This window comes from Pieris brassicae, chromosome 10 (genome assembly GCF_905147105.1).
Source record: "Pieris brassicae chromosome 10, ilPieBrab1.1, whole genome shotgun sequence".
NCBI lineage: Eukaryota > Metazoa > Arthropoda > Insecta > Lepidoptera > Pieridae > Pieris > Pieris brassicae.
Window position 1 is genome coordinate 13,260,868 of NC_059674.1, and position 18,567 is coordinate 13,279,434.

Sequence of the window (18,567 nt, forward strand, 5' to 3'; positions counted from 1 at the left end):
CTGCAACCATTTTTTCAACTGATTACAACAATTATTAGGTACATTATTTTATACCTCATACAATTTGCTTCAATAGACAAACAGTTTGATACTTGTCAGTTAAGGCGATAAAGATTATTCCTTACTAATTTACGTCATGCCTTTAGAGGACAGAAACAGACAAAACTAATTGTAATCCCATTAATATTACATAATAATAAGAACGATTAATTAGTGTATTCACGTGTAGTTTGGAACCTTTTGTTTCGAACCACGTGAGTATTTTAGTATTGTATTAACCTTGATTACATATTTCATTAGTTTTGGTTATATAAGCGATGCTTATCGCATGTTTTTGACACAACTTCGGTTCTGTAGTATATTTTGTAATGTCAGCTTTCGATTGAGGCGAACTTTTATTAACGAAAGTAAAGCAGATAAATTAGTAAAATTACTCCGGCAACCGTGCACATAGTTTCTTAATCTGTTGAGGTATCCAGTCCTGGTTCCCTCGAGTCTTATGAGGTAGAGGTAACATAAAAGTTAAATTTTCCGAATATATGTCCAGCTCAAACAACATATTTTACTTTACACACATATCGTGTTCGAACGTACGTAGTATGAATGTACACTTATGGAATTGTTAATAACCGGACTTTACAAGAGGAACTTTTTAATACCAATTTCTGCTTATCAATTAGAAATATCCCTAAGATACCAAGAAAGGACATACGTCATCAATGATGGAATAATGTTTCTTACTACGTCATAAAATATACCAGTTTAGCGATGATATTTAATTTGATTCAATTCACTGACGTTGATATGAGATATTATGGCTAACGTGAGTCATGGTTATATAATACTGGATATTCGCGTCTATGTCTACGTAGATATATTTTATCCCTAAGAACTTTCTATAAAAATAATATTATTTCTAGTATATATATATATATATAACTCAATTAAATTGATATTTGAAATTCTCTAAACTCATCCACTTATTTTTGCACTTAAATCAGCGTGTTGACGTTGTTGTAAATATGTGATTATTTGTCAAATTTCATCCTAAAGGAAAGCCTTTGTGTAATTTTTTAAAATGTAAAATTGCATATTTAATATAAGCGAATTTCCGTGAAACTGAATGTCACGGTCGTAGATCACGTGCAGTCAAGGGCGCGACTGCTACACGGAAATTGTTGAAATTGTTGCGTAACTAGGATTATTCATAGTGTTTACTTGTAACACGAGTGGATCACGTTGTCTTTGTATAATACTGCTATTTACGAACTTTAAAAAATAACTAGCCTCAAACTTACATATGAATAAGATATTTAGTTCCAGTTTTTGAACTGGAGAAACACAATAATTCGACTTAATCAAAATATTGTGTTAAATTCTTTTGAACAAAATTATGTAATGTTTTGTATAATACGAACTATACATCATAAATGTCACTTAAATCGCCATTATTAGTGGCACTCGAAAAACAATTATTATTATTTAAGCTGTACTACAAATCAATAATTGTAGGGAAGACCTATATCAACATAATATCTTTGATAAAAAAAATATCAAACGTTATTGAGATTAATCCGATAAGGCCCTAGTTGCAAATAAAACACGATAAAAACAATTATATAAATTTTTCCTTAACAATTTCTAATCAATGTCAATAATTACAATAAGGTCTTAAATATATTAACTATTAAACATTATTTCCGCATGATTACTCTCTGCTTGCAAAAGAACTGCTATTGAAACCTAATAATAGAAAATACACTTAATTATAGATCACTTTGGAATTATTTATAACAATCTGAAGGCTCTATTATAAAATTAAAATGCTATTAATGAATTCCTCTTAATACTTGCGATGATAATAGGTAAAGCCTATAAATCTGCAATTAAGTGCCTAAAAATATAACGTTTGTTAACTATTGTTATATTTTAGTCATTGTGAATTTAATCTTGTACCTTATATTCTTTACATTAAATATATTTCTAAGTATAGTTTAATGCAATAAATACCAAAAATATAGTACATATTAATGTCTTGAAAAAATACGTATACAATTCATTACTCAATTATTTCCAAAATATCAATTGATTTCGCAGAGGCAAAAACGACGCAATTAAATGACTCAATAGCGAATTAGCTAAAAAATCGGACACTATATTGACTCAAGCACCAACTACCGATTACACACAGTCGGGCTACGTTACGTAAATATCACGCACACGCCAACAATTACTCACACACGCGCACAAGAACCACTACATTTGCAATCTGCGGTAGTGTGTGTGCTGCAGACCGTGAGTCGGCCGACCCCACTACAAAATTTAGTCGAACTCTAGACATCGTTGGAGATAGTCGTGTTCAATTGACTAGAGTACTACGCATTCAGTGATTCTTTCGTCATAACATTGTGATAGTGACAAAATCATTTGGGACGTGAAAAAGTGGGAGTGAATTAACATTATTAATTTTTATTACAAACAATTACCGAGACGTTTCTGTATTTTGCTGTTCTAGTGAAACTATGACATTGTTCCTTCTATTTGGATAATTCCGGATAAGGAGTGCAAAATAACCGCAAATATTTTTGTAAGTATTATTTAATTATAAATACATATTATTATTTTATTCATATTTTATTTTAAAAAAATTCTAAAAAGAAAACAGCAAAGTAATATTTTTGAATTAACATGTTATTCTTATTCTTTTTTTAAAATAATATAATAAAAATATAATTTTCCACAATGGCATTTCTGGTAAGAATTTTTTATTTGTCTATGATTGTGTTTCCAAATTTTAAAAAAAAACCTTCGGATTTAGTTGAAAAAAAAATCACACTTTGTAATGTTCTCAATTCAATTTAGATCAATTCAAATTAAATTCTACATGGAGAAGAAAGTTTTACCGCTAAAATGCGCAATTCAAATTTAACACTTGCACTGGATACGGATTAAAATTTCTGCTCTTCAAACTTAATTGAACCAATGACTAACAAATGAGTGAGTCAGTTAGAAAATTGTTTCATCGTTTCCATAGAATTGTTTTCGTGGTGTCATTGACATCTCGCGTCGAAATTTTGTTTACTCATGCCCACGGAGAGTCGTGCCAAAATTGTTCTTAAATCATCTTTTATAAGCGTATATGAACTTCCTTCTGTCCTTCATTTGTTTTTTGTTTTGAGATAGCTTCCTCAACTTGCGTACTTATCACTGTTTACATTGTCTGCTTTAAAAAATTTACCATATCATTAGCTAACTTTATCGACGCAATTTCCTTTGTTTTTCGTGTTCCGTTAATATTTTTCCTCAATTGTAGATAAGTTTTGTTTATCATTTGTTATGTCACCGCGTATTTTCGCCAGACGATTTGATAAAGCGAACTATCGACAGTTTTTAGGATTTTGATTTTCTAATTTCTAATTTATTGATTTTAATATTTTATTTTAATAATCATCTTGGGCGTATATTTTATTCTTTCAATGAACTATTTGGCCAAATTGTGTAGTGTTAATTGATGAATTGTGTTGGTCTAGCTCGATGTCGTAAGAGGCGCCTGGCACAGCAGCTCTGTCGTAAGCCATTGTAAACGCTTACACAACTGGTTCAAGGTTCCAATCCGCCGTGCATTCGCCTGCGGATATGTTACCGAAACATTATTTTATGTACATAATTTTACAGCTATTATGTAAATATTTTCGGTAATAATTTTCACACATAACCTTATGGATCCTGACAAATTCTCTAATTCCAAACTAAAATGTTCCGTTTCGTTTTAGATATGCCTCTTCGGTCACGTATCTTTTTCTTCCAATACAACGATTCTCAGTAAAGATTATTCAAACAATCGTTCAACAAACACGAGACCATTGAATCGATCGTAAAGGTCAGTTCTCTAGCATACAGTTAGATATACTTAGGCATAGTATGACGCAACGTCCCTAGGGCGTTGTTGCGCAACCCGTTGCAAGATATCAGTTTAATATAGCGCTTGCAACTGTGTCGTAATTACATTGCTTATACAATTTAGGAACGATATTAGATTCGGAATATTTCACTATAATCATATAAACCGCAAAAATGTTTCAAGTTAACTCGTCATTTTTAAAGAAAGTACACCACTGTTTTAAATACTTAATGATGTAATAAGGGAAGTCCGTGCAAGGTCGTCCGGAAGGTATAGCATTAAGGCCATACCCGCATGCATTTAGTTAATCGTGCATCATGATTCGCATAGTTATGAATTTTAATTCCTATTATGTGAACGATCGTGTAAGGATTATAACCCTGGCAGCCGACCCTGGGTAAGTACCTTCAGAGTCATGCGATGAAATCATACGTACAACGTGCAACGTGCTTCCTAATAATAATTAAAAATAGAATTGCTTTGTGCAACACGATTAGGAAATGAATTGGCGAAATGTCTTTGTTTGCGCTGTTTGGAAGGTCGTCGTGAGTGGTCGTATTGAGTTCATAGATAGGGCACTTTATTGGTATCACAAATTTCTCTTACGTAATCTAACGATTTTTATACGCAATAACAACCGATAATTTCATCGGCGCGAGGACAACTAAAGATAACTTGACCTATTTTTTTATCTCACTGCTCGCGTAACTCTAACCTACTTACCGTTACACGTGAGTATTAAGTATGAAATGACGTCGAAATTAAAGGTCCTAATTCTTCGTACCAACCGACCAATATTATATCGTTTCGACCCTGAATGTAGCAATTGTTGTGTCCGCATTTCCTACAGTATATAAGTTAAATTAATAATTGTAGAATTGCCACTGAGAGCAATGACTTTCCTCGACGCGGCGTTTATCAATTTTATGAGGCTTCCGATGTCTTTACTACGCTTTTATAATAAAAATTCGACAATACTAATGAGTCACGATGAACTGGTTCCTGAAACAATCGATACCAACAAAGACTAATAAATTACGCTTTAAATAAGCATCGTACAATTTTGAAACGGTCATACAAAGAATTTACGTAAGATAATTTCAAGACATTTCGTACGTAAATTAGTGGAAACTAGAACACTGAAATGGGTTAAGTGATTCTTAATAATGTAGCAATTAGCTGTATAGAGCAAGGCCAGCTAAGTAGGTCTCGATGCTTTGTTTCACATCGGTGTAACGAGTGTTTATTTAAAGATTAATTTTTATCAGACAGGGAAATCCCTCCGGAAAAACGGAGCAGCCTTGACATAATTTACGTTGGCCGTTTATCACCAGAAGTGTTACGAAATGGAACCTTGACACCAAACCATTATCGGGAACCCTGAGGCCGGGCCAAAATAACCCGTAGTGTAATTGGGTGGTACGGTGAGAATGCGAATATCGGTCAAGTATACGCGAATCAAAAACAAAAATGTTTGACTCTCGTCCAGGAACGGTGGCTCTCTGCCAAAAATGTTGAAAAACTAAGAAACAAGGATTCTCACTTATAAAAAATGTAATTTATTTAAAATAATTTTTTATCTTTAACATTATTCATAATCAATTCGATTACTTATAAAAACCAGAGTATATTCAGAAATAAAGAATCGTTTTTACGTTGCTTGTAAGTACTACGCGTGGACAAATATTCTAGTGTCATTAATTACATCAAGGTAATCACAATGCAGACGAGTGATAATTTTTATCATCCATAACTGGCTGTTAGCTTTTATTTATCTCAAACAAGGTTAGCTCATAAAGCACCCAGTATGTCAGTATAATGTTAAATCAAAGATGGCGACCGGCCCACTTTTCCCGCGCAATAGTCGTCGAGCGTGTGGAAAGTTACCGTTGTACTACTTTCTCTACTTTTTCCAAGATGGCCGATTGTCTATAAATCTTGATAGAAGGTCAAGAGCGCGCAATTTGTTTATATTTGAGGTCAACGCGATTAATTCTAGCATTTTTATTTATGAAAAACATATATTTGCAACGCATTAAGTAGTTGGCCATTCGATTCAACGGTCAAGGGCGTGACACGTCTGAGGAATTAATTAGCTTCACGTTGGATCACGTTGCAGTTTATATAACGGTTAAGAGAGGAGTAAACGTGCTTGTTGGTGTTACGCAAGCACCAACGTGAGGTTCAAGATTGGCACGTGTCAAGTGCCGCGTGACTAGCCTGCCGCAAACACGTGTGCGCCAGGACAATCACGCCCGTGAGTTCATATATGGTGTAGTCCGTCCAGTTATAAGCTGTATCCACCACTCAGTCAAAATATAGACGCCAAAGTGATCCTAAAATTCAAATTTCGAATAACACATAGTCTGCTTTGCGCGCGAAACGATGAGGAATTCTTTTTTAATTAGACACATTACACGAGCTTATATATCACAACAATAATACGGTTATCTAATATAGGTCAATAAAAATTATCAAGAACCGTTTCATATATAACGATTAAACATGACATCATTATACAATTATAACGGATTACAAATAATAATATTGTCTACGTAAATTTATTTTCTGCGCACATACTTCTTAATTCTAAAAGATAGTATCAAATTTGCAAACTTTACTGAACGTAAAAAAACAAAATGGCATTTGGCTTGACGCAATATCATGAGAATCTGTTTCATAAATATTTGTCACCGCAAGTGGGACGCGCGTAATTAAGATTTTCATTTCAAAAATGTCTTAAACCAATACGTCTTATTATCGTGCCACGACCTGAATGAGAATTATGAAACACCGATAAGGTTATCTATATTAGTGTTTTTGATCCAAATATGTTAAAATTTTCATAACAAGAGAATAACGTAGGAGCATTTTGACGATAAGACTTTCAGAAACTATTTATAATTCAGTTATCTCTATGGAACTCGGAGGGTAATGACCTGTCAACCTTTAACTGCAACAAATAGAGAGGTTAATTAAATATTTAATTCAACGGTTCATAGAGTAACAGTAATTTAAAAAAATACCATATCTTAATTCATCAGCTACGAACATGATATTAGCACGTGAATCAAAAACATTGATTTTATTTTGATTTATCTTATAAACAAAGTACTAAGCTATTTGTATTTTTCATATGATATTAAACAAAATATTGAAATCCTATTCTAGGGCTGTATCTCTCACGAACTGTTCCGTACGTGATCGAGCAGCTTTTCCACATTCTGACAGTTGCCCAACCCAACCTTGAGCTGTGACGAAATCGTATATAACAGTATTACGAGTTTTAGACACCAGATGAGCATAAAAAGCATCAATGTACCGTACGGTCCCATTTTTGGGTAACGGTTTAAAGTAGATGATTAGCGATAACTGTTCGTCAATTCGGCTAACAGTATTGGTGTCTTGTAGCACCCAAATGTGCTAATTTCATTATGTAACGGTTACATTTATCCGTATAGCTTTTAGGAAAAATTAAAAAGTATTTCGAAATTTAACAAATATTTAAGTGTATTGTCAATATATTTCCCACGCAAATCCAAATTTCCCGAAATTCTTATAGAATCGTTTGGTTAATTTATCTATGTCTCGATCAATATTCTTTATCAAGTCCTAACCGGTGTTTTAACTGTTCGTTCTCTCAACCATCAAGTAACGGGCCTCGTTCTGATTAGCGTTATTGAGAAATTATTCATTTGCTTGATATAAAACATTTATTGCCAGAACGGTTAATTTAGTAGAATTAATAATACGTAGTCCGCTTTGTATAGTTTTATTTTCACGTGTTTATTTTGACAATTTTGTTAAGATAAAAAATCTAATAAAAATCATGTAGGTATATAATGCTGACACAATAATTTTCATAATACCAAACGTGCAAATAACTAACGGTCAATTAAAAAATTCATGAAGTCATCTCAACTGTATAAGTAACGGAAAAATGAATTATGAACTTCAGATAAAACTGTATTTTGCTCTAAAAATATTAGACTCAAACAAATTATTTCTTCGCGTGACTAATTTTACTGTGATAGTAAAAATGATGGAACTTTCTAAATAACTTTACATAAATGAAGAATTTCCTATAAGAAAATTGATACCAGTATAAGTAATACAATAACGCCCAGTGACACGGCAATTAGAGCGGTTTGTGATCGGACAGTTAGTGTAACGGGTTCGAATCTAGGCCGCCCTACTGACACAACGCCTTTGCAACTTGTTCGGCTCACAAAGCTGATAAAGTACGGTATACCTTAATCAAGAGAAACACTTGAAGACAGGCGAACGCATTCTTTAGTTTAAAATTACCTGAACGGTAAAGTTTTATAAATTTTTAATTGTATTGAAATTGTCACAAGTAAAATACAACCCCACGTCATACATTAACATAAATAACACTCAATCAGAATAGCAAGTGGTTATATAAAGCATTCGAGATGCAACGTTCGTCCAAAAACATCTTAAAAATCTCTACCGACCCTCTAATGATCTTTTTCGAATTTCATATTTATTTAAACTGTGAATAATCTCGTATAATCGTAAACGGGCACGTGTTCCCGTGCACGGCATAGTTACAATCACATGCAAATTGTTTTTGAGAAGCATAATTTCAGATTTAGAAAGAACTCTCACGTTGTTACCCATTTGTCCGCATGTATTGTAACGTGACCACTTAGTTCTTTTTTCTATGCACTAAACTGCGCGGAAAAAAGAAGTTACTTTATGGTTTTAGTACAATAGGCACTTACAAATGAATCTTTCATTGTTAAACACTTTTAATAAACACGGACTATTTTTTGCTGGCGCTTCCTGTCCTCAGTCATTCCGTTTTGGATTAGGAAATAGGATCACGTAAGTGAGCGATAAAGCAAGTGATATTTAGGATGTTACGATAAGGTCATCGACATATTAGTGAGATTATAATAGTTGCTGACGATGCTGCAGCAACCACGCAACTAGCAACGTGAGTTGATTGCGAAATCTTACGTCTTATTTAAAAAATAATTACTTAGCATCTTAGTTTCAGTCACATGTCGACGGGCATGGCGTTTGTTCACGTTCTCGTTCACGCAAGTCGAAGTATTGGAACACTCATTGAATTAATATTTTAATCAATTTTCTTAACGGAAGTGCTTTAGTAACGTATCCTGTGCGACCTAAAAATGCATCGTGTAATACAAGAGGTTAGGAAATATTGATCAATGATCGTTATAACATGAAAAGTTAAAAAAAATTGTAAATGTTGTAATATTATTTCATAAAGATTCACGTATAGCGCGGGTTGCGAGGGAACTTGCGACAGAATTTTTGCAAGCACGTTTTGTAACCGACTAGAAATGGCAAAGTTGTAACCTTATATTTCTTTGTTGCAGAATCACATTGAGGATCCCTGCGGACCCAACGTCGTCCGCCAAAATATGGTTGCTGAGTTTATATTGAGTCAGCAGCATTTGATGGGTGGGGGTGCTGCCATGGGTCCAGTACCAACCGCCTCGAGAGTGCCGCCGCCACCAAGGCCGCGCCTCTCAGTCTCACCACATTACCCTATGGATCAATCTCCTTCTTCCAATGGCTCAGCTGAACATCAAGATTTTGGCAACTCATTTGACTACAATAAGAGGAAGGAGTTCTTCGGACAGCGCAAACAACGGGAGTTTATCCCCGACAGCAAGAAAGATGATGGCTACTGGGACCGCAGACGACGAAACAATGAAGCCGCTAAGCGCTCCCGCGAAAAACGCCGTTTTAATGACATGGTTCTTGAACAACGAGTCGTCGAACTCTCAAAAGAAAACCATGTGTTAAAAGCTCAGTTAGATGCTATTAAAGAAAAATATGGAATCTGTGGAGAGGCGCTTATCAGCATTGACCAAGTCTTAGCCACATTACCGACATGCGATCAAGTTCTGTGCGTCACAAAGAGAACTAAATTAACAGGCAATGCTCTATTTCCTGCCGCACCACCTCCACCTCCACCGATACCTTCTGCATCGCCGCCACCCCCGGTACCTCAGCGGGCCCCCGAACCTTACCAAGAAAGACTTCCAGCCCCTGAGGCTTATTATCCTCACCCAGCCCACTACGAACCACCAGGTTCCGTTCTCAACCTTTCAAGATCTCGCCGTGCTCCATCACCTTATGAACTCTCCTCCCTCTCGGGTTCCGGAGATGAAACTGGTGAACAATACGCTCCAGAAAATAATGGACTCCCATTAAAATTACGCCACAAATCACACTTGGGTGACAAAGATGTTGCCAGCGCTCTTCTATCCCTCCAACATATCAAGCAAGAGCCAGGACCACGTTCATCGCCTTCTTGGGATGGTGAAGGGTCCAGTGACGAAAGGGACTCGGGGATCTCACTGGGAGTCGAATACAGACCGCAGCGACCTGTCAGCGACGAGAGGTTAGCAGAGGAAGAAGATGCTCACCTTAAGGCAGAGCTAGCGCGGCTCGCTACCGAAGTCGCGACACTTAAAAATATGATGCACCAGAACAAGTCTCGTGTTTTGGAACATTGAGCGAGCTCGATTTGCGCCTGGACCGCGCCCGCCTCGCTCCTTCCGCGTTACTCGTACAAACTGTCTCAACCTGTCCCCTTCCGTGTAGAAGAAGTTACCACGTAAAGAGATGTATATTGTATGATAGTGCAGCTGACCGCGGCCAAGTCGCATCGCCTAATTATTATCCTTCCTAGTAGTCGTATTCAATGTTTAGGTAAGAGATAGTTAAGTGACGTTTGTGGAGCTCCATATGAGACTAATTTTCGGTTTAGACTTTTCGAGATGATAAAACTTATCTACTCATGATAGATTTAAAAATGATGCATTTTTAGTGGTGAGCTATGTAAGTGTAATATAGGTAAAGAAGTAGATCTGTTTCATCTTTTCGAAGACTCATTTGTGAAAATCGATAGCTAAAGACTATGTTTCGTGTAAGATAGACTTAAGTCAATGTAAGTAATTATAAGTCCAATCTAGTTTATTTATAAATTTTATATGTAGTCCTTCTCATTCGGAATGCCTGTTAAAACCAAAAAATATATCCTCTAGCTGTCAGGAATCGCAAATTAAAAATTATTTGTATCTATAATCAGATTAAGAATACCAGTGCCTTTGACAATACATACCTACCTTTAAAATAGTTAAAATGTAATATTTTTATAAATTTCTATAAAGATGCGATTTCATAGCAACGGCCACCCTTACCATGTGTTAGCATCTAGTATTATGTCGTTTAAAATTGATGGGACGCATGGCGTATTTCGTTTTAAGTCGATGTTGTTTCGTGCAAGTAACCCATGGTCGGGGACTAACTCCTAAGTGTCGAGTATTTATAAGTTGCTCCTAAATTGCCCAAAGGGCATGTGATAGAACTAATGGAGTTTAAGTATTTATTTATTCGGACCGTGAAAGAGGATTTTACAATTTATTATCTTTGTATAAGAAACACTATACGATATGAATAAATTGTGTACATAAAAATGCATTTTATTTAAATACCTTTATGTGACAAAATAAATCTACCCAATTAAGGACATCTGAGTAAGAAATAACCCATACTGCTATTATGCTGAATAACAAGTTGAACTTACGTAAAGTAAAAGTAAATAAAAAAAACATCTAAACACATATAATCTTATTAAAGAGAAAGTTACCTGAAAAATCCGATAGGTATTACAGATACCATTATAATTTTAAAGATAAATACACTTACATTTATTTTATATTGCCTAAAATGTTATATTATATTCAATGAAGCAGTGACCGTAGTAGTAGGAACGTAAAAGTACGATTGCTTTTTAAAAGAAAAATTTAAATCCGTCTGAAAAAGTAACGCCTGATATTATAATACGGCTAAGTTGATCATCACTCCTGCCTTCACAACATCAAATATTAGTATGAAATGTACTTATTGCTCGTAACCATAATAGGCACTACACATTTTCAAACGAATACTCGGGAGACGTATTTTACTTAAGAATTTAACTCCGGGTTCCTGGGTTCAATACAACAGAGTTAGAATAGTTACACAGTTAATTATATAAACATTGATTGTTAAAATGTATATTATATTTAACCTAACTTATTAGTTGCCATAATAACCATTGAAAACGAAGATACTCACCACGAACTATAACTGCTATATGTCAAAAATTTATTGGATTTTTACTTTAGCAAAAATCCAATAAATCCTGCGATTTTTTTTTTAGCAATCACGAGAAGCTGTAAAATTGCTTTGGATAAAACGGTACTAGAGCCAAAATTATAGATTAAGTCACCCCATGCTATGTAGGGGGTTCTAACTGCCCCCTTTTGAGAACCCATAAAATAGATTTCATCATGGATATTTTATTTAGTTTACTATAATAGCCACTAGTTCGAAATACATATTAAAATTTTCTACATTTCATTTAATAGATGCAAATAATTATAATTTTTAATATGTGTCTTTCACGATATTAGCTGCTCATTTCGAGCCTTTCTAGTGATGAATGTTCCTTAGGGCACATTAAAAAACTGTATTTAATATATCGTTTAATTTTAAAGAAATGCATGATTATACAATTCTCTGAAAACAATTTATTTCAACGTTGTGAACGTTGATCTTATAATAAACAGTTACAATTTATAGCCGATGTGTAAATTCACGTCTTACATAGAAACACACACAATTTATAATTTTTACATATAACAAGAAACTGGATTAACAAACAAAGTGTTTTTAACCTAGCTCAGCCAGGTATAAAAGTTTTAATGTTCGCGGTTTCAAAAACCATAAAAATTTTGTCATCATTAGATAGTTTATACAACACCAATTATTTAAATATAACAATTTCAGTTAAGGTTAATTTATTATTACCATCATAAAATAACCTAAATATGTACACATTATATTACCTGTGCTTATATATCACATACATATATTGTTTTGGTTATAACTTTCAGTATAAAACCTAATTTAAAATATGTATATACCTATTAAATAAATAATTAAAATAACTTAAATCACAAAATAAAGATAATTCTAAAAACACAAGACGTCCGTAAGCGACGACATCGCTTGGTGAAATGATTGTTTAAGTCACTGCCCTTGCCCGACCCCCGCTATCTTATTCACTCGTTCTTTTTTTGACTCCTCTGTACTGAATACATATCCTTTGGGCAGTGAAGTAAGTCTCACTCAGTATTTGTAACAACTTCACCGCAGGCCAAAGGGTCAGGCTGTTCAATGGCTGGCAAAGGTGCAGCTTGTGACCTAAGTTTCGCAGAGCTTAACTCGTTGCTTTGCACCCAAAGTTCCAACTGAAACAATGGTATATAGAACATAATTTTTCTATAAGACAATATTGGAGAAATTGCGGGTCAAGAAAGATACAGTTACATATTGAATATAATAATGACACAGAAAGGAGAATAACCTAGTAGAAGATTGTGCAGAAGTAGATTCAGTCTTAGACTAACTTAAACTAGTTTACCAAAGTCCGTATTTTTTTTGGTAAAGAGCTTGTTTATTCCTCTTGCGGTCTTACAAAGTTGTGGTGATTAATTGTTTGCGGGTTAAGAAAGATACAGTTACATATTGAATATAATAATGACACAGAATGGAGAATAACCTAGTAGAAGATTGTGCAGAAGAAGATTCAGTCTTAGACTAACTTAAACTAGTTTACCAAAGTCCGTAATTTTTTTTGCTAAAGAGCTTGTTTATTCCTCTTGCGGTCTTACAAAGTTGTGGTGATTAATTGTTTGCGGGTTAAGAAAGATACAGTTACATATTGAATATAATAATGACACAGAAAGGAGAATAACCTAATATACAGTTACAGAACGGAGTTCTTCCTTATCATATTTTGTGTCAAAATAGTAATATGACAATAACTATCATCGGTAGCTCTTTAAGATTATGTTATCGAAAGTAGGAATAATGTAGAAATTGGTGAACATATATAGATTGATTACGAAGAAAGGTCTAGAGCATTCCATACAAATGTATAATATGAATTATGCGAAGTGACCGTTTTGTTTCAATTTCCCCTTCCTAATTCTTCACCGTCAAAATGTTTCTAAAACATATTTGAGACAATTTTGAGAATGGTTGATAATGGTATGTTTATTTTTAATTGATTGTGTTTAAGAAAAAGGAACTCGTTTAAAATAAAGGCTATTTTTATACTATTACTATAAATTGTATTTTTACCTTAAACGATTGCGCAAGGAAAAATCAATGACTTACCAATCGTGAATTGATAAAGCATTATATATATCTAGCATGTTATAATGAACATCTCAAACTTACTTCTGGAGGCATTTTTTGCGGGTAAGACTTGCAGGTGCCACCGCAATGCAACTGTAAGAGCAGTTCTGCAATAGCCGCAGCTGACGTGTCAATAACCCGTTGTCTACATACAGCCACAGCGTGGACGAAGCCGCCAGGACCAATAAATTCATGCTCCATGAATAAGGTCTTCTCATCCCAGAACACCGCCTGGAAATAACCACTAAGTATGAATTGCTAAGTCAAAAGCAATGGGCATTTTATGTATGAAGCGTTTATCCATAAAAAATTTAAGGTTCATCCTATTCGATAACTCCTAATAACGATAGCGATCCCGACTTCACTATTGTGTTTTACCACGCGACGCCAACATTGCGACGCTACGAAGTGATGAAATTGGGAAGAAAATAATCGTTTTTAGCACCAAAACAACTTTAAAATTAGATTTCAATTCTTGCCTAGTATGATAGAGATAAATGTGTATACAGACAACAGTATAACGTCTACATTAATCACGGCATTGTACGTAAAAAATAAACTAAACAACCAATGGGACAAGATAACATATAGGCTGATTCAAAACTTAGCTATTAAAAAGAGTGGTGGAGAGTTTTTTTGCCAGTTTTTCTTGTCCGCTCTACGCCCTTGACTTGCGAACTGGTAGTAAATGTAAAGTTGAAATTAATTTTACCTTCTTTTCTGACGTTCATAAGTATACTTGTTTACCTATATGAATAAAGTTATTATGAGTTTGAGTTTGAATAGGATCAAAATTGAATAGGCTTTTTGCATACTATTAGATACAATTGACATGACAAGAAGAGTGACAACCTATGGCAACTGGCATAAAATTGCAGCTATGAGGTTGGAAAAGAAAAAAAGGTAGACATGTACGATGTGGAAACCACGGGAAGGGCTGTGTGGGCTATAGTTGCCTAGGATAGAAACAAGTGCAAAACTTACTTTATTTATAAAAAATTGTGTGGTCAAAGAAATAACTATTGCAATTTCTTAAGTTCTAGCTTACCCTAGACTTTATAGTAACTCTGGTAAATGGCTTGATATATCTCCTGTATCTTATGGTAGCAGCTCCTTGTAAGACCGCGCCACCAGCCGCTTTGATATTCGCGTACAACCCCGTACGTTCATAGAAATCAGCTCTAGCGAAGTCTAATTCACGAAGATATCGCGCGTTGTTCATATGGTATAGAAGTGTGTCTATATCGTTAAGGAGGCACCAACCTGGAATTACATGATATTGATTTATTCAAAGCAAAAAAAGAAACCTTTATAACAAGGTACGGCGACCAAATGTTGTTTTCAAGGCTCTTACATAAAGAAAGCATAAAAATTTAAAAGTAATCTTTATTACTAACAAATATTTATTACAAAAACATTTGCTGTTAATAATATGGAATTGTTTGACATAGTGCCAGTGGTAAGTCGTTTTTATCTGTCTGGATCACTCAACGTTTCGATGGGAAACAAGAACCTCTTGAGTAATACAGAATGTTTAAGCATTTCATGTAACATTTTTAAGATGACACTAACGACGTAATATTCGGAGATGACTAAAAATATGTGTGAACTTTTAACACAACGTGAATAAAACCTTAAATTTAATTAATACATACGAATAAATACAACCTACCTACACGTGAGTTCAAAGATCACGCGTGATGTAACATGTCAATAAACTCAAAATCCTAAGCATATAAATTAACTAATATGTAAAAGTATGAATTTTAAATAATAACAATGATTTAACAGAGAATATATAAGATATTGTCATTCATTATTATACACATGCATAATAATGCCTGTTTTATTTAGCTTAGTCTTGGGAATGGAACTACGATACCAAGCTTTAAATATTTACGGTACGGTAGAAGACACAGAATATTGTTTGTCCGTTAATAAAATAATAATTTTTATTTATAATTATTTTAAACTACTTACATTCAACTTCCGTGGTGTCCAAAATACACGCTTTTTTCCTAAAATACCTTGCCTTGACGACTGTGTACATCATTCTTGCGAAGTACGCTATATCTAGTGTCCCATATAGCAGGAGTGTTCCTGCTACAAGGATAGCACTCCACCCAGGCACACATACTGTCCACATTACTGCTAAAACAAAGTGTGAACTAGATTTCTTCAATTAAAACACAATTGCGCTTTTTATAGAAAAATAGACAATTACGACTAAAGCGGTCACCATGACCTTAACACTTATTAATGAACGCGTAATTCACAAAAATAAAACGTATTAATGAAGCAATCTTGCGAATAGTGGTGATGGTAAGCTTTGAGAGGAGAAAGCTTTGTTAACACTAAAACTGACTAGCGAACTCTTCCACACGTCAATATTAAATAAGGAAAAATCGCAGGCACTTTTCGTGGTGGTCTTTGTTTTTAGTACGCTTAAGATTGTAAGTAGCGATTTTATATGAATATTTTATATACTATAAGTTTGCTTAAATAAATAATTAAAGGTTTTGATCTAAGCTCATCAGGGCAAAACACATAAAATTTATTTATAAAACTGTTTTCTCTTATGTGTGTAGACCGCGTAAAGTCCTTAACTGCCCTAGAATCGTCTTGATATGTATAGCGCCACCTATCGGGTGTCTAATATTAACTATCTGACTGTAAACTCACAGAAAATGGTTCAGTTCCTTATTAGATCTTTAATCAACAAAATACTGTTTTAAACATTTGGTAGGTAATTTATACAATTTTATTAGTTTATGTAAAATTTTCGTACCTATATAGCATAGAAGGACGCGCGGAAGACAATAAATTATCACTAGTTGTGCCTTATATGTCATAGCCTAATTGGATGGAACAACAAAACTGTTTTTTTTTCATTATCAAGTATTCAAAGGTACATAGGTAGGCCCATAAACAAAAACGCTATGTTAAAACTCTGATTATAATTGGATAAACTGTACTTTTCTGACAAAAATATGTAAAAATGAGGAACTTTATGGGCTTTATGATAATTTATTTGTAAACTGGTTTGTAGCACTTGCTTTTGTAAAACGCCTGATATCATATAAATTATATTTTACTGCTAAAAGTAGAGTTAGATCTCTATGAGTATCTAAGAAATATTATTAATGTCTATATAACTTACAACAGTTATAACTAATAAGTGTATTATATAACAGGTACCTAAGGAAATATGTAGTATTAGAATAAGTGTAGAAAATAAAATTACAATAAATACCCAAGTTGGCAGTAATAATACAAATTGCAGAACGAAGTGTAGATATTAAAAAATATATTTTTAAATTTAGCTTATGAAACATTATTAAAAATAAATAAATTAAATATGGACTTACCTGAAAAAATGCCGGATTAAATACTCACACTTACAACATACTGTTGATAAATTTATTATAAAAAAATAGTATCGTTTCAACTTATATCCAGATAATATGTTAAGACGGTTTTATTCTTTATATAATTCTATTAAATGCGGTTTAGGCTATGTCAATGAATTTTAGTGAAATTATTTTGACATATTGAAGAAGTGCGCGCGCAACGGGTCAATATAATGGAATGACGCTAAAATCCTTCCAACGCAGTCATGTTAAACTTAAAACTTTGATAGAACATCAAGAAAAGGAAATAATAGGATTATACAATTTAAAATTAAATTTCTTTAAACAGCATTCAACGCTACGTATAATACTAATCTTATTTTTGTTTTTCGTATAGTATTGATAAACACGAAACCAATGAACTGATTTTCAAAAAAACAGAAATTGTTACTATCAGCGAGTCACATGATCTATATATATTGTTCTCATAATCATTCGTAGGATGTTAGAATGACGCGAGAAAATTAAACCCCATATCAACCCTAAGGGCGTGCGTTCGATTCAAAGCTGTGCACCAATGGAATCTTTTCATGTGCATAATGAACACACGCTCGAATGGTGACCTAGACAGTGGAATGCAATGGCACAGAAGGTTGATATATTACGTAACATAAATCTTAGGCAAAACCAAGGAGGTTGTATCGCCACTGGTTTTTTTTATTATTATTCTCTAGCCTTGCCCAAAGAACAAAAAATTACTGCCCGATACAACTTCTCCGCGGTCGGCGCACCGCATGTCCAATAAAATATATTTTTATACCAATAATGTTATGGTGAATATCTAGTGAAATAAACGGGTTTTACCACACTATAAAACTTATTTATGAATCTATTAATATTTTTAAGTCTCTAATCAGAGGTGGCCTTACCGATTGTGAGGCTCCGGGCGGCAGGTCTTTTGTCCGGGCCCTTTGTCCTTCTTGAAAAGTATGTGATGCGAAAGTAGGTCTAGTTGTTTCACTTAGGTATTTGTCATGTTTGAGGAGAAATGCTTAAGTT

At 34.0% G+C, this 18,567-nt stretch overlaps 2 protein-coding genes across 6 annotated transcripts; one reads left to right on the forward strand and one right to left on the reverse strand.

The window, feature by feature from the left end:
* The first annotated feature begins 2,308 nt into the window (after positions 1 to 2,308).
* Positions 2,309 to 11,379, forward strand: LOC123715188 (nuclear factor interleukin-3-regulated protein). Of its 4 annotated transcripts, XM_045670089.1 has the most exons (3): positions 2,309 to 2,587; positions 3,774 to 3,880; positions 9,274 to 11,379. In XM_045670089.1, the coding sequence occupies exon 3, from the start codon at positions 9,319 to 9,321 to the stop codon at positions 10,420 to 10,422; it is 1,104 nt and encodes a 367-aa protein (XP_045526045.1). In that variant the 5' UTR covers positions 2,309 to 2,587; positions 3,774 to 3,880; positions 9,274 to 9,318; the 3' UTR covers positions 10,423 to 11,379. The 4 variants fall into 4 exon arrangements, with proteins under 4 accessions (XP_045526045.1, XP_045526044.1, XP_045526048.1 ...); XM_045670088.1 differs by lacking the exon at positions 3,774 to 3,880; XM_045670092.1 differs by lacking the exons at positions 2,309 to 2,587; positions 3,774 to 3,880 and adding an exon at positions 8,518 to 8,752.
* A 1,046-nt stretch (positions 11,380 to 12,425) lies between these two features.
* Positions 12,426 to 17,720, reverse strand: LOC123715229 (protein THEM6-like). Of its 2 annotated transcripts, none has more exons than XM_045670158.1 (5): positions 17,527 to 17,720; positions 16,139 to 16,306; positions 15,207 to 15,421; positions 14,201 to 14,389; positions 12,426 to 13,206 (listed from the first exon to the last, which is right to left on the reverse strand). In XM_045670158.1, exons 2-5 carry the CDS (start codon positions 16,302 to 16,304, stop codon positions 13,081 to 13,083), a joined length of 696 nt encoding a protein of 231 aa, XP_045526114.1. In that variant the 5' UTR covers positions 16,305 to 16,306; positions 17,527 to 17,720; the 3' UTR covers positions 12,426 to 13,080. The 2 variants fall into 2 exon arrangements, with proteins under 2 accessions (XP_045526114.1, XP_045526117.1); XM_045670161.1 differs by having other exon boundaries at positions 16,139 to 16,309.
* Positions 17,721 to 18,567: the final 847 nt, after the last annotated feature.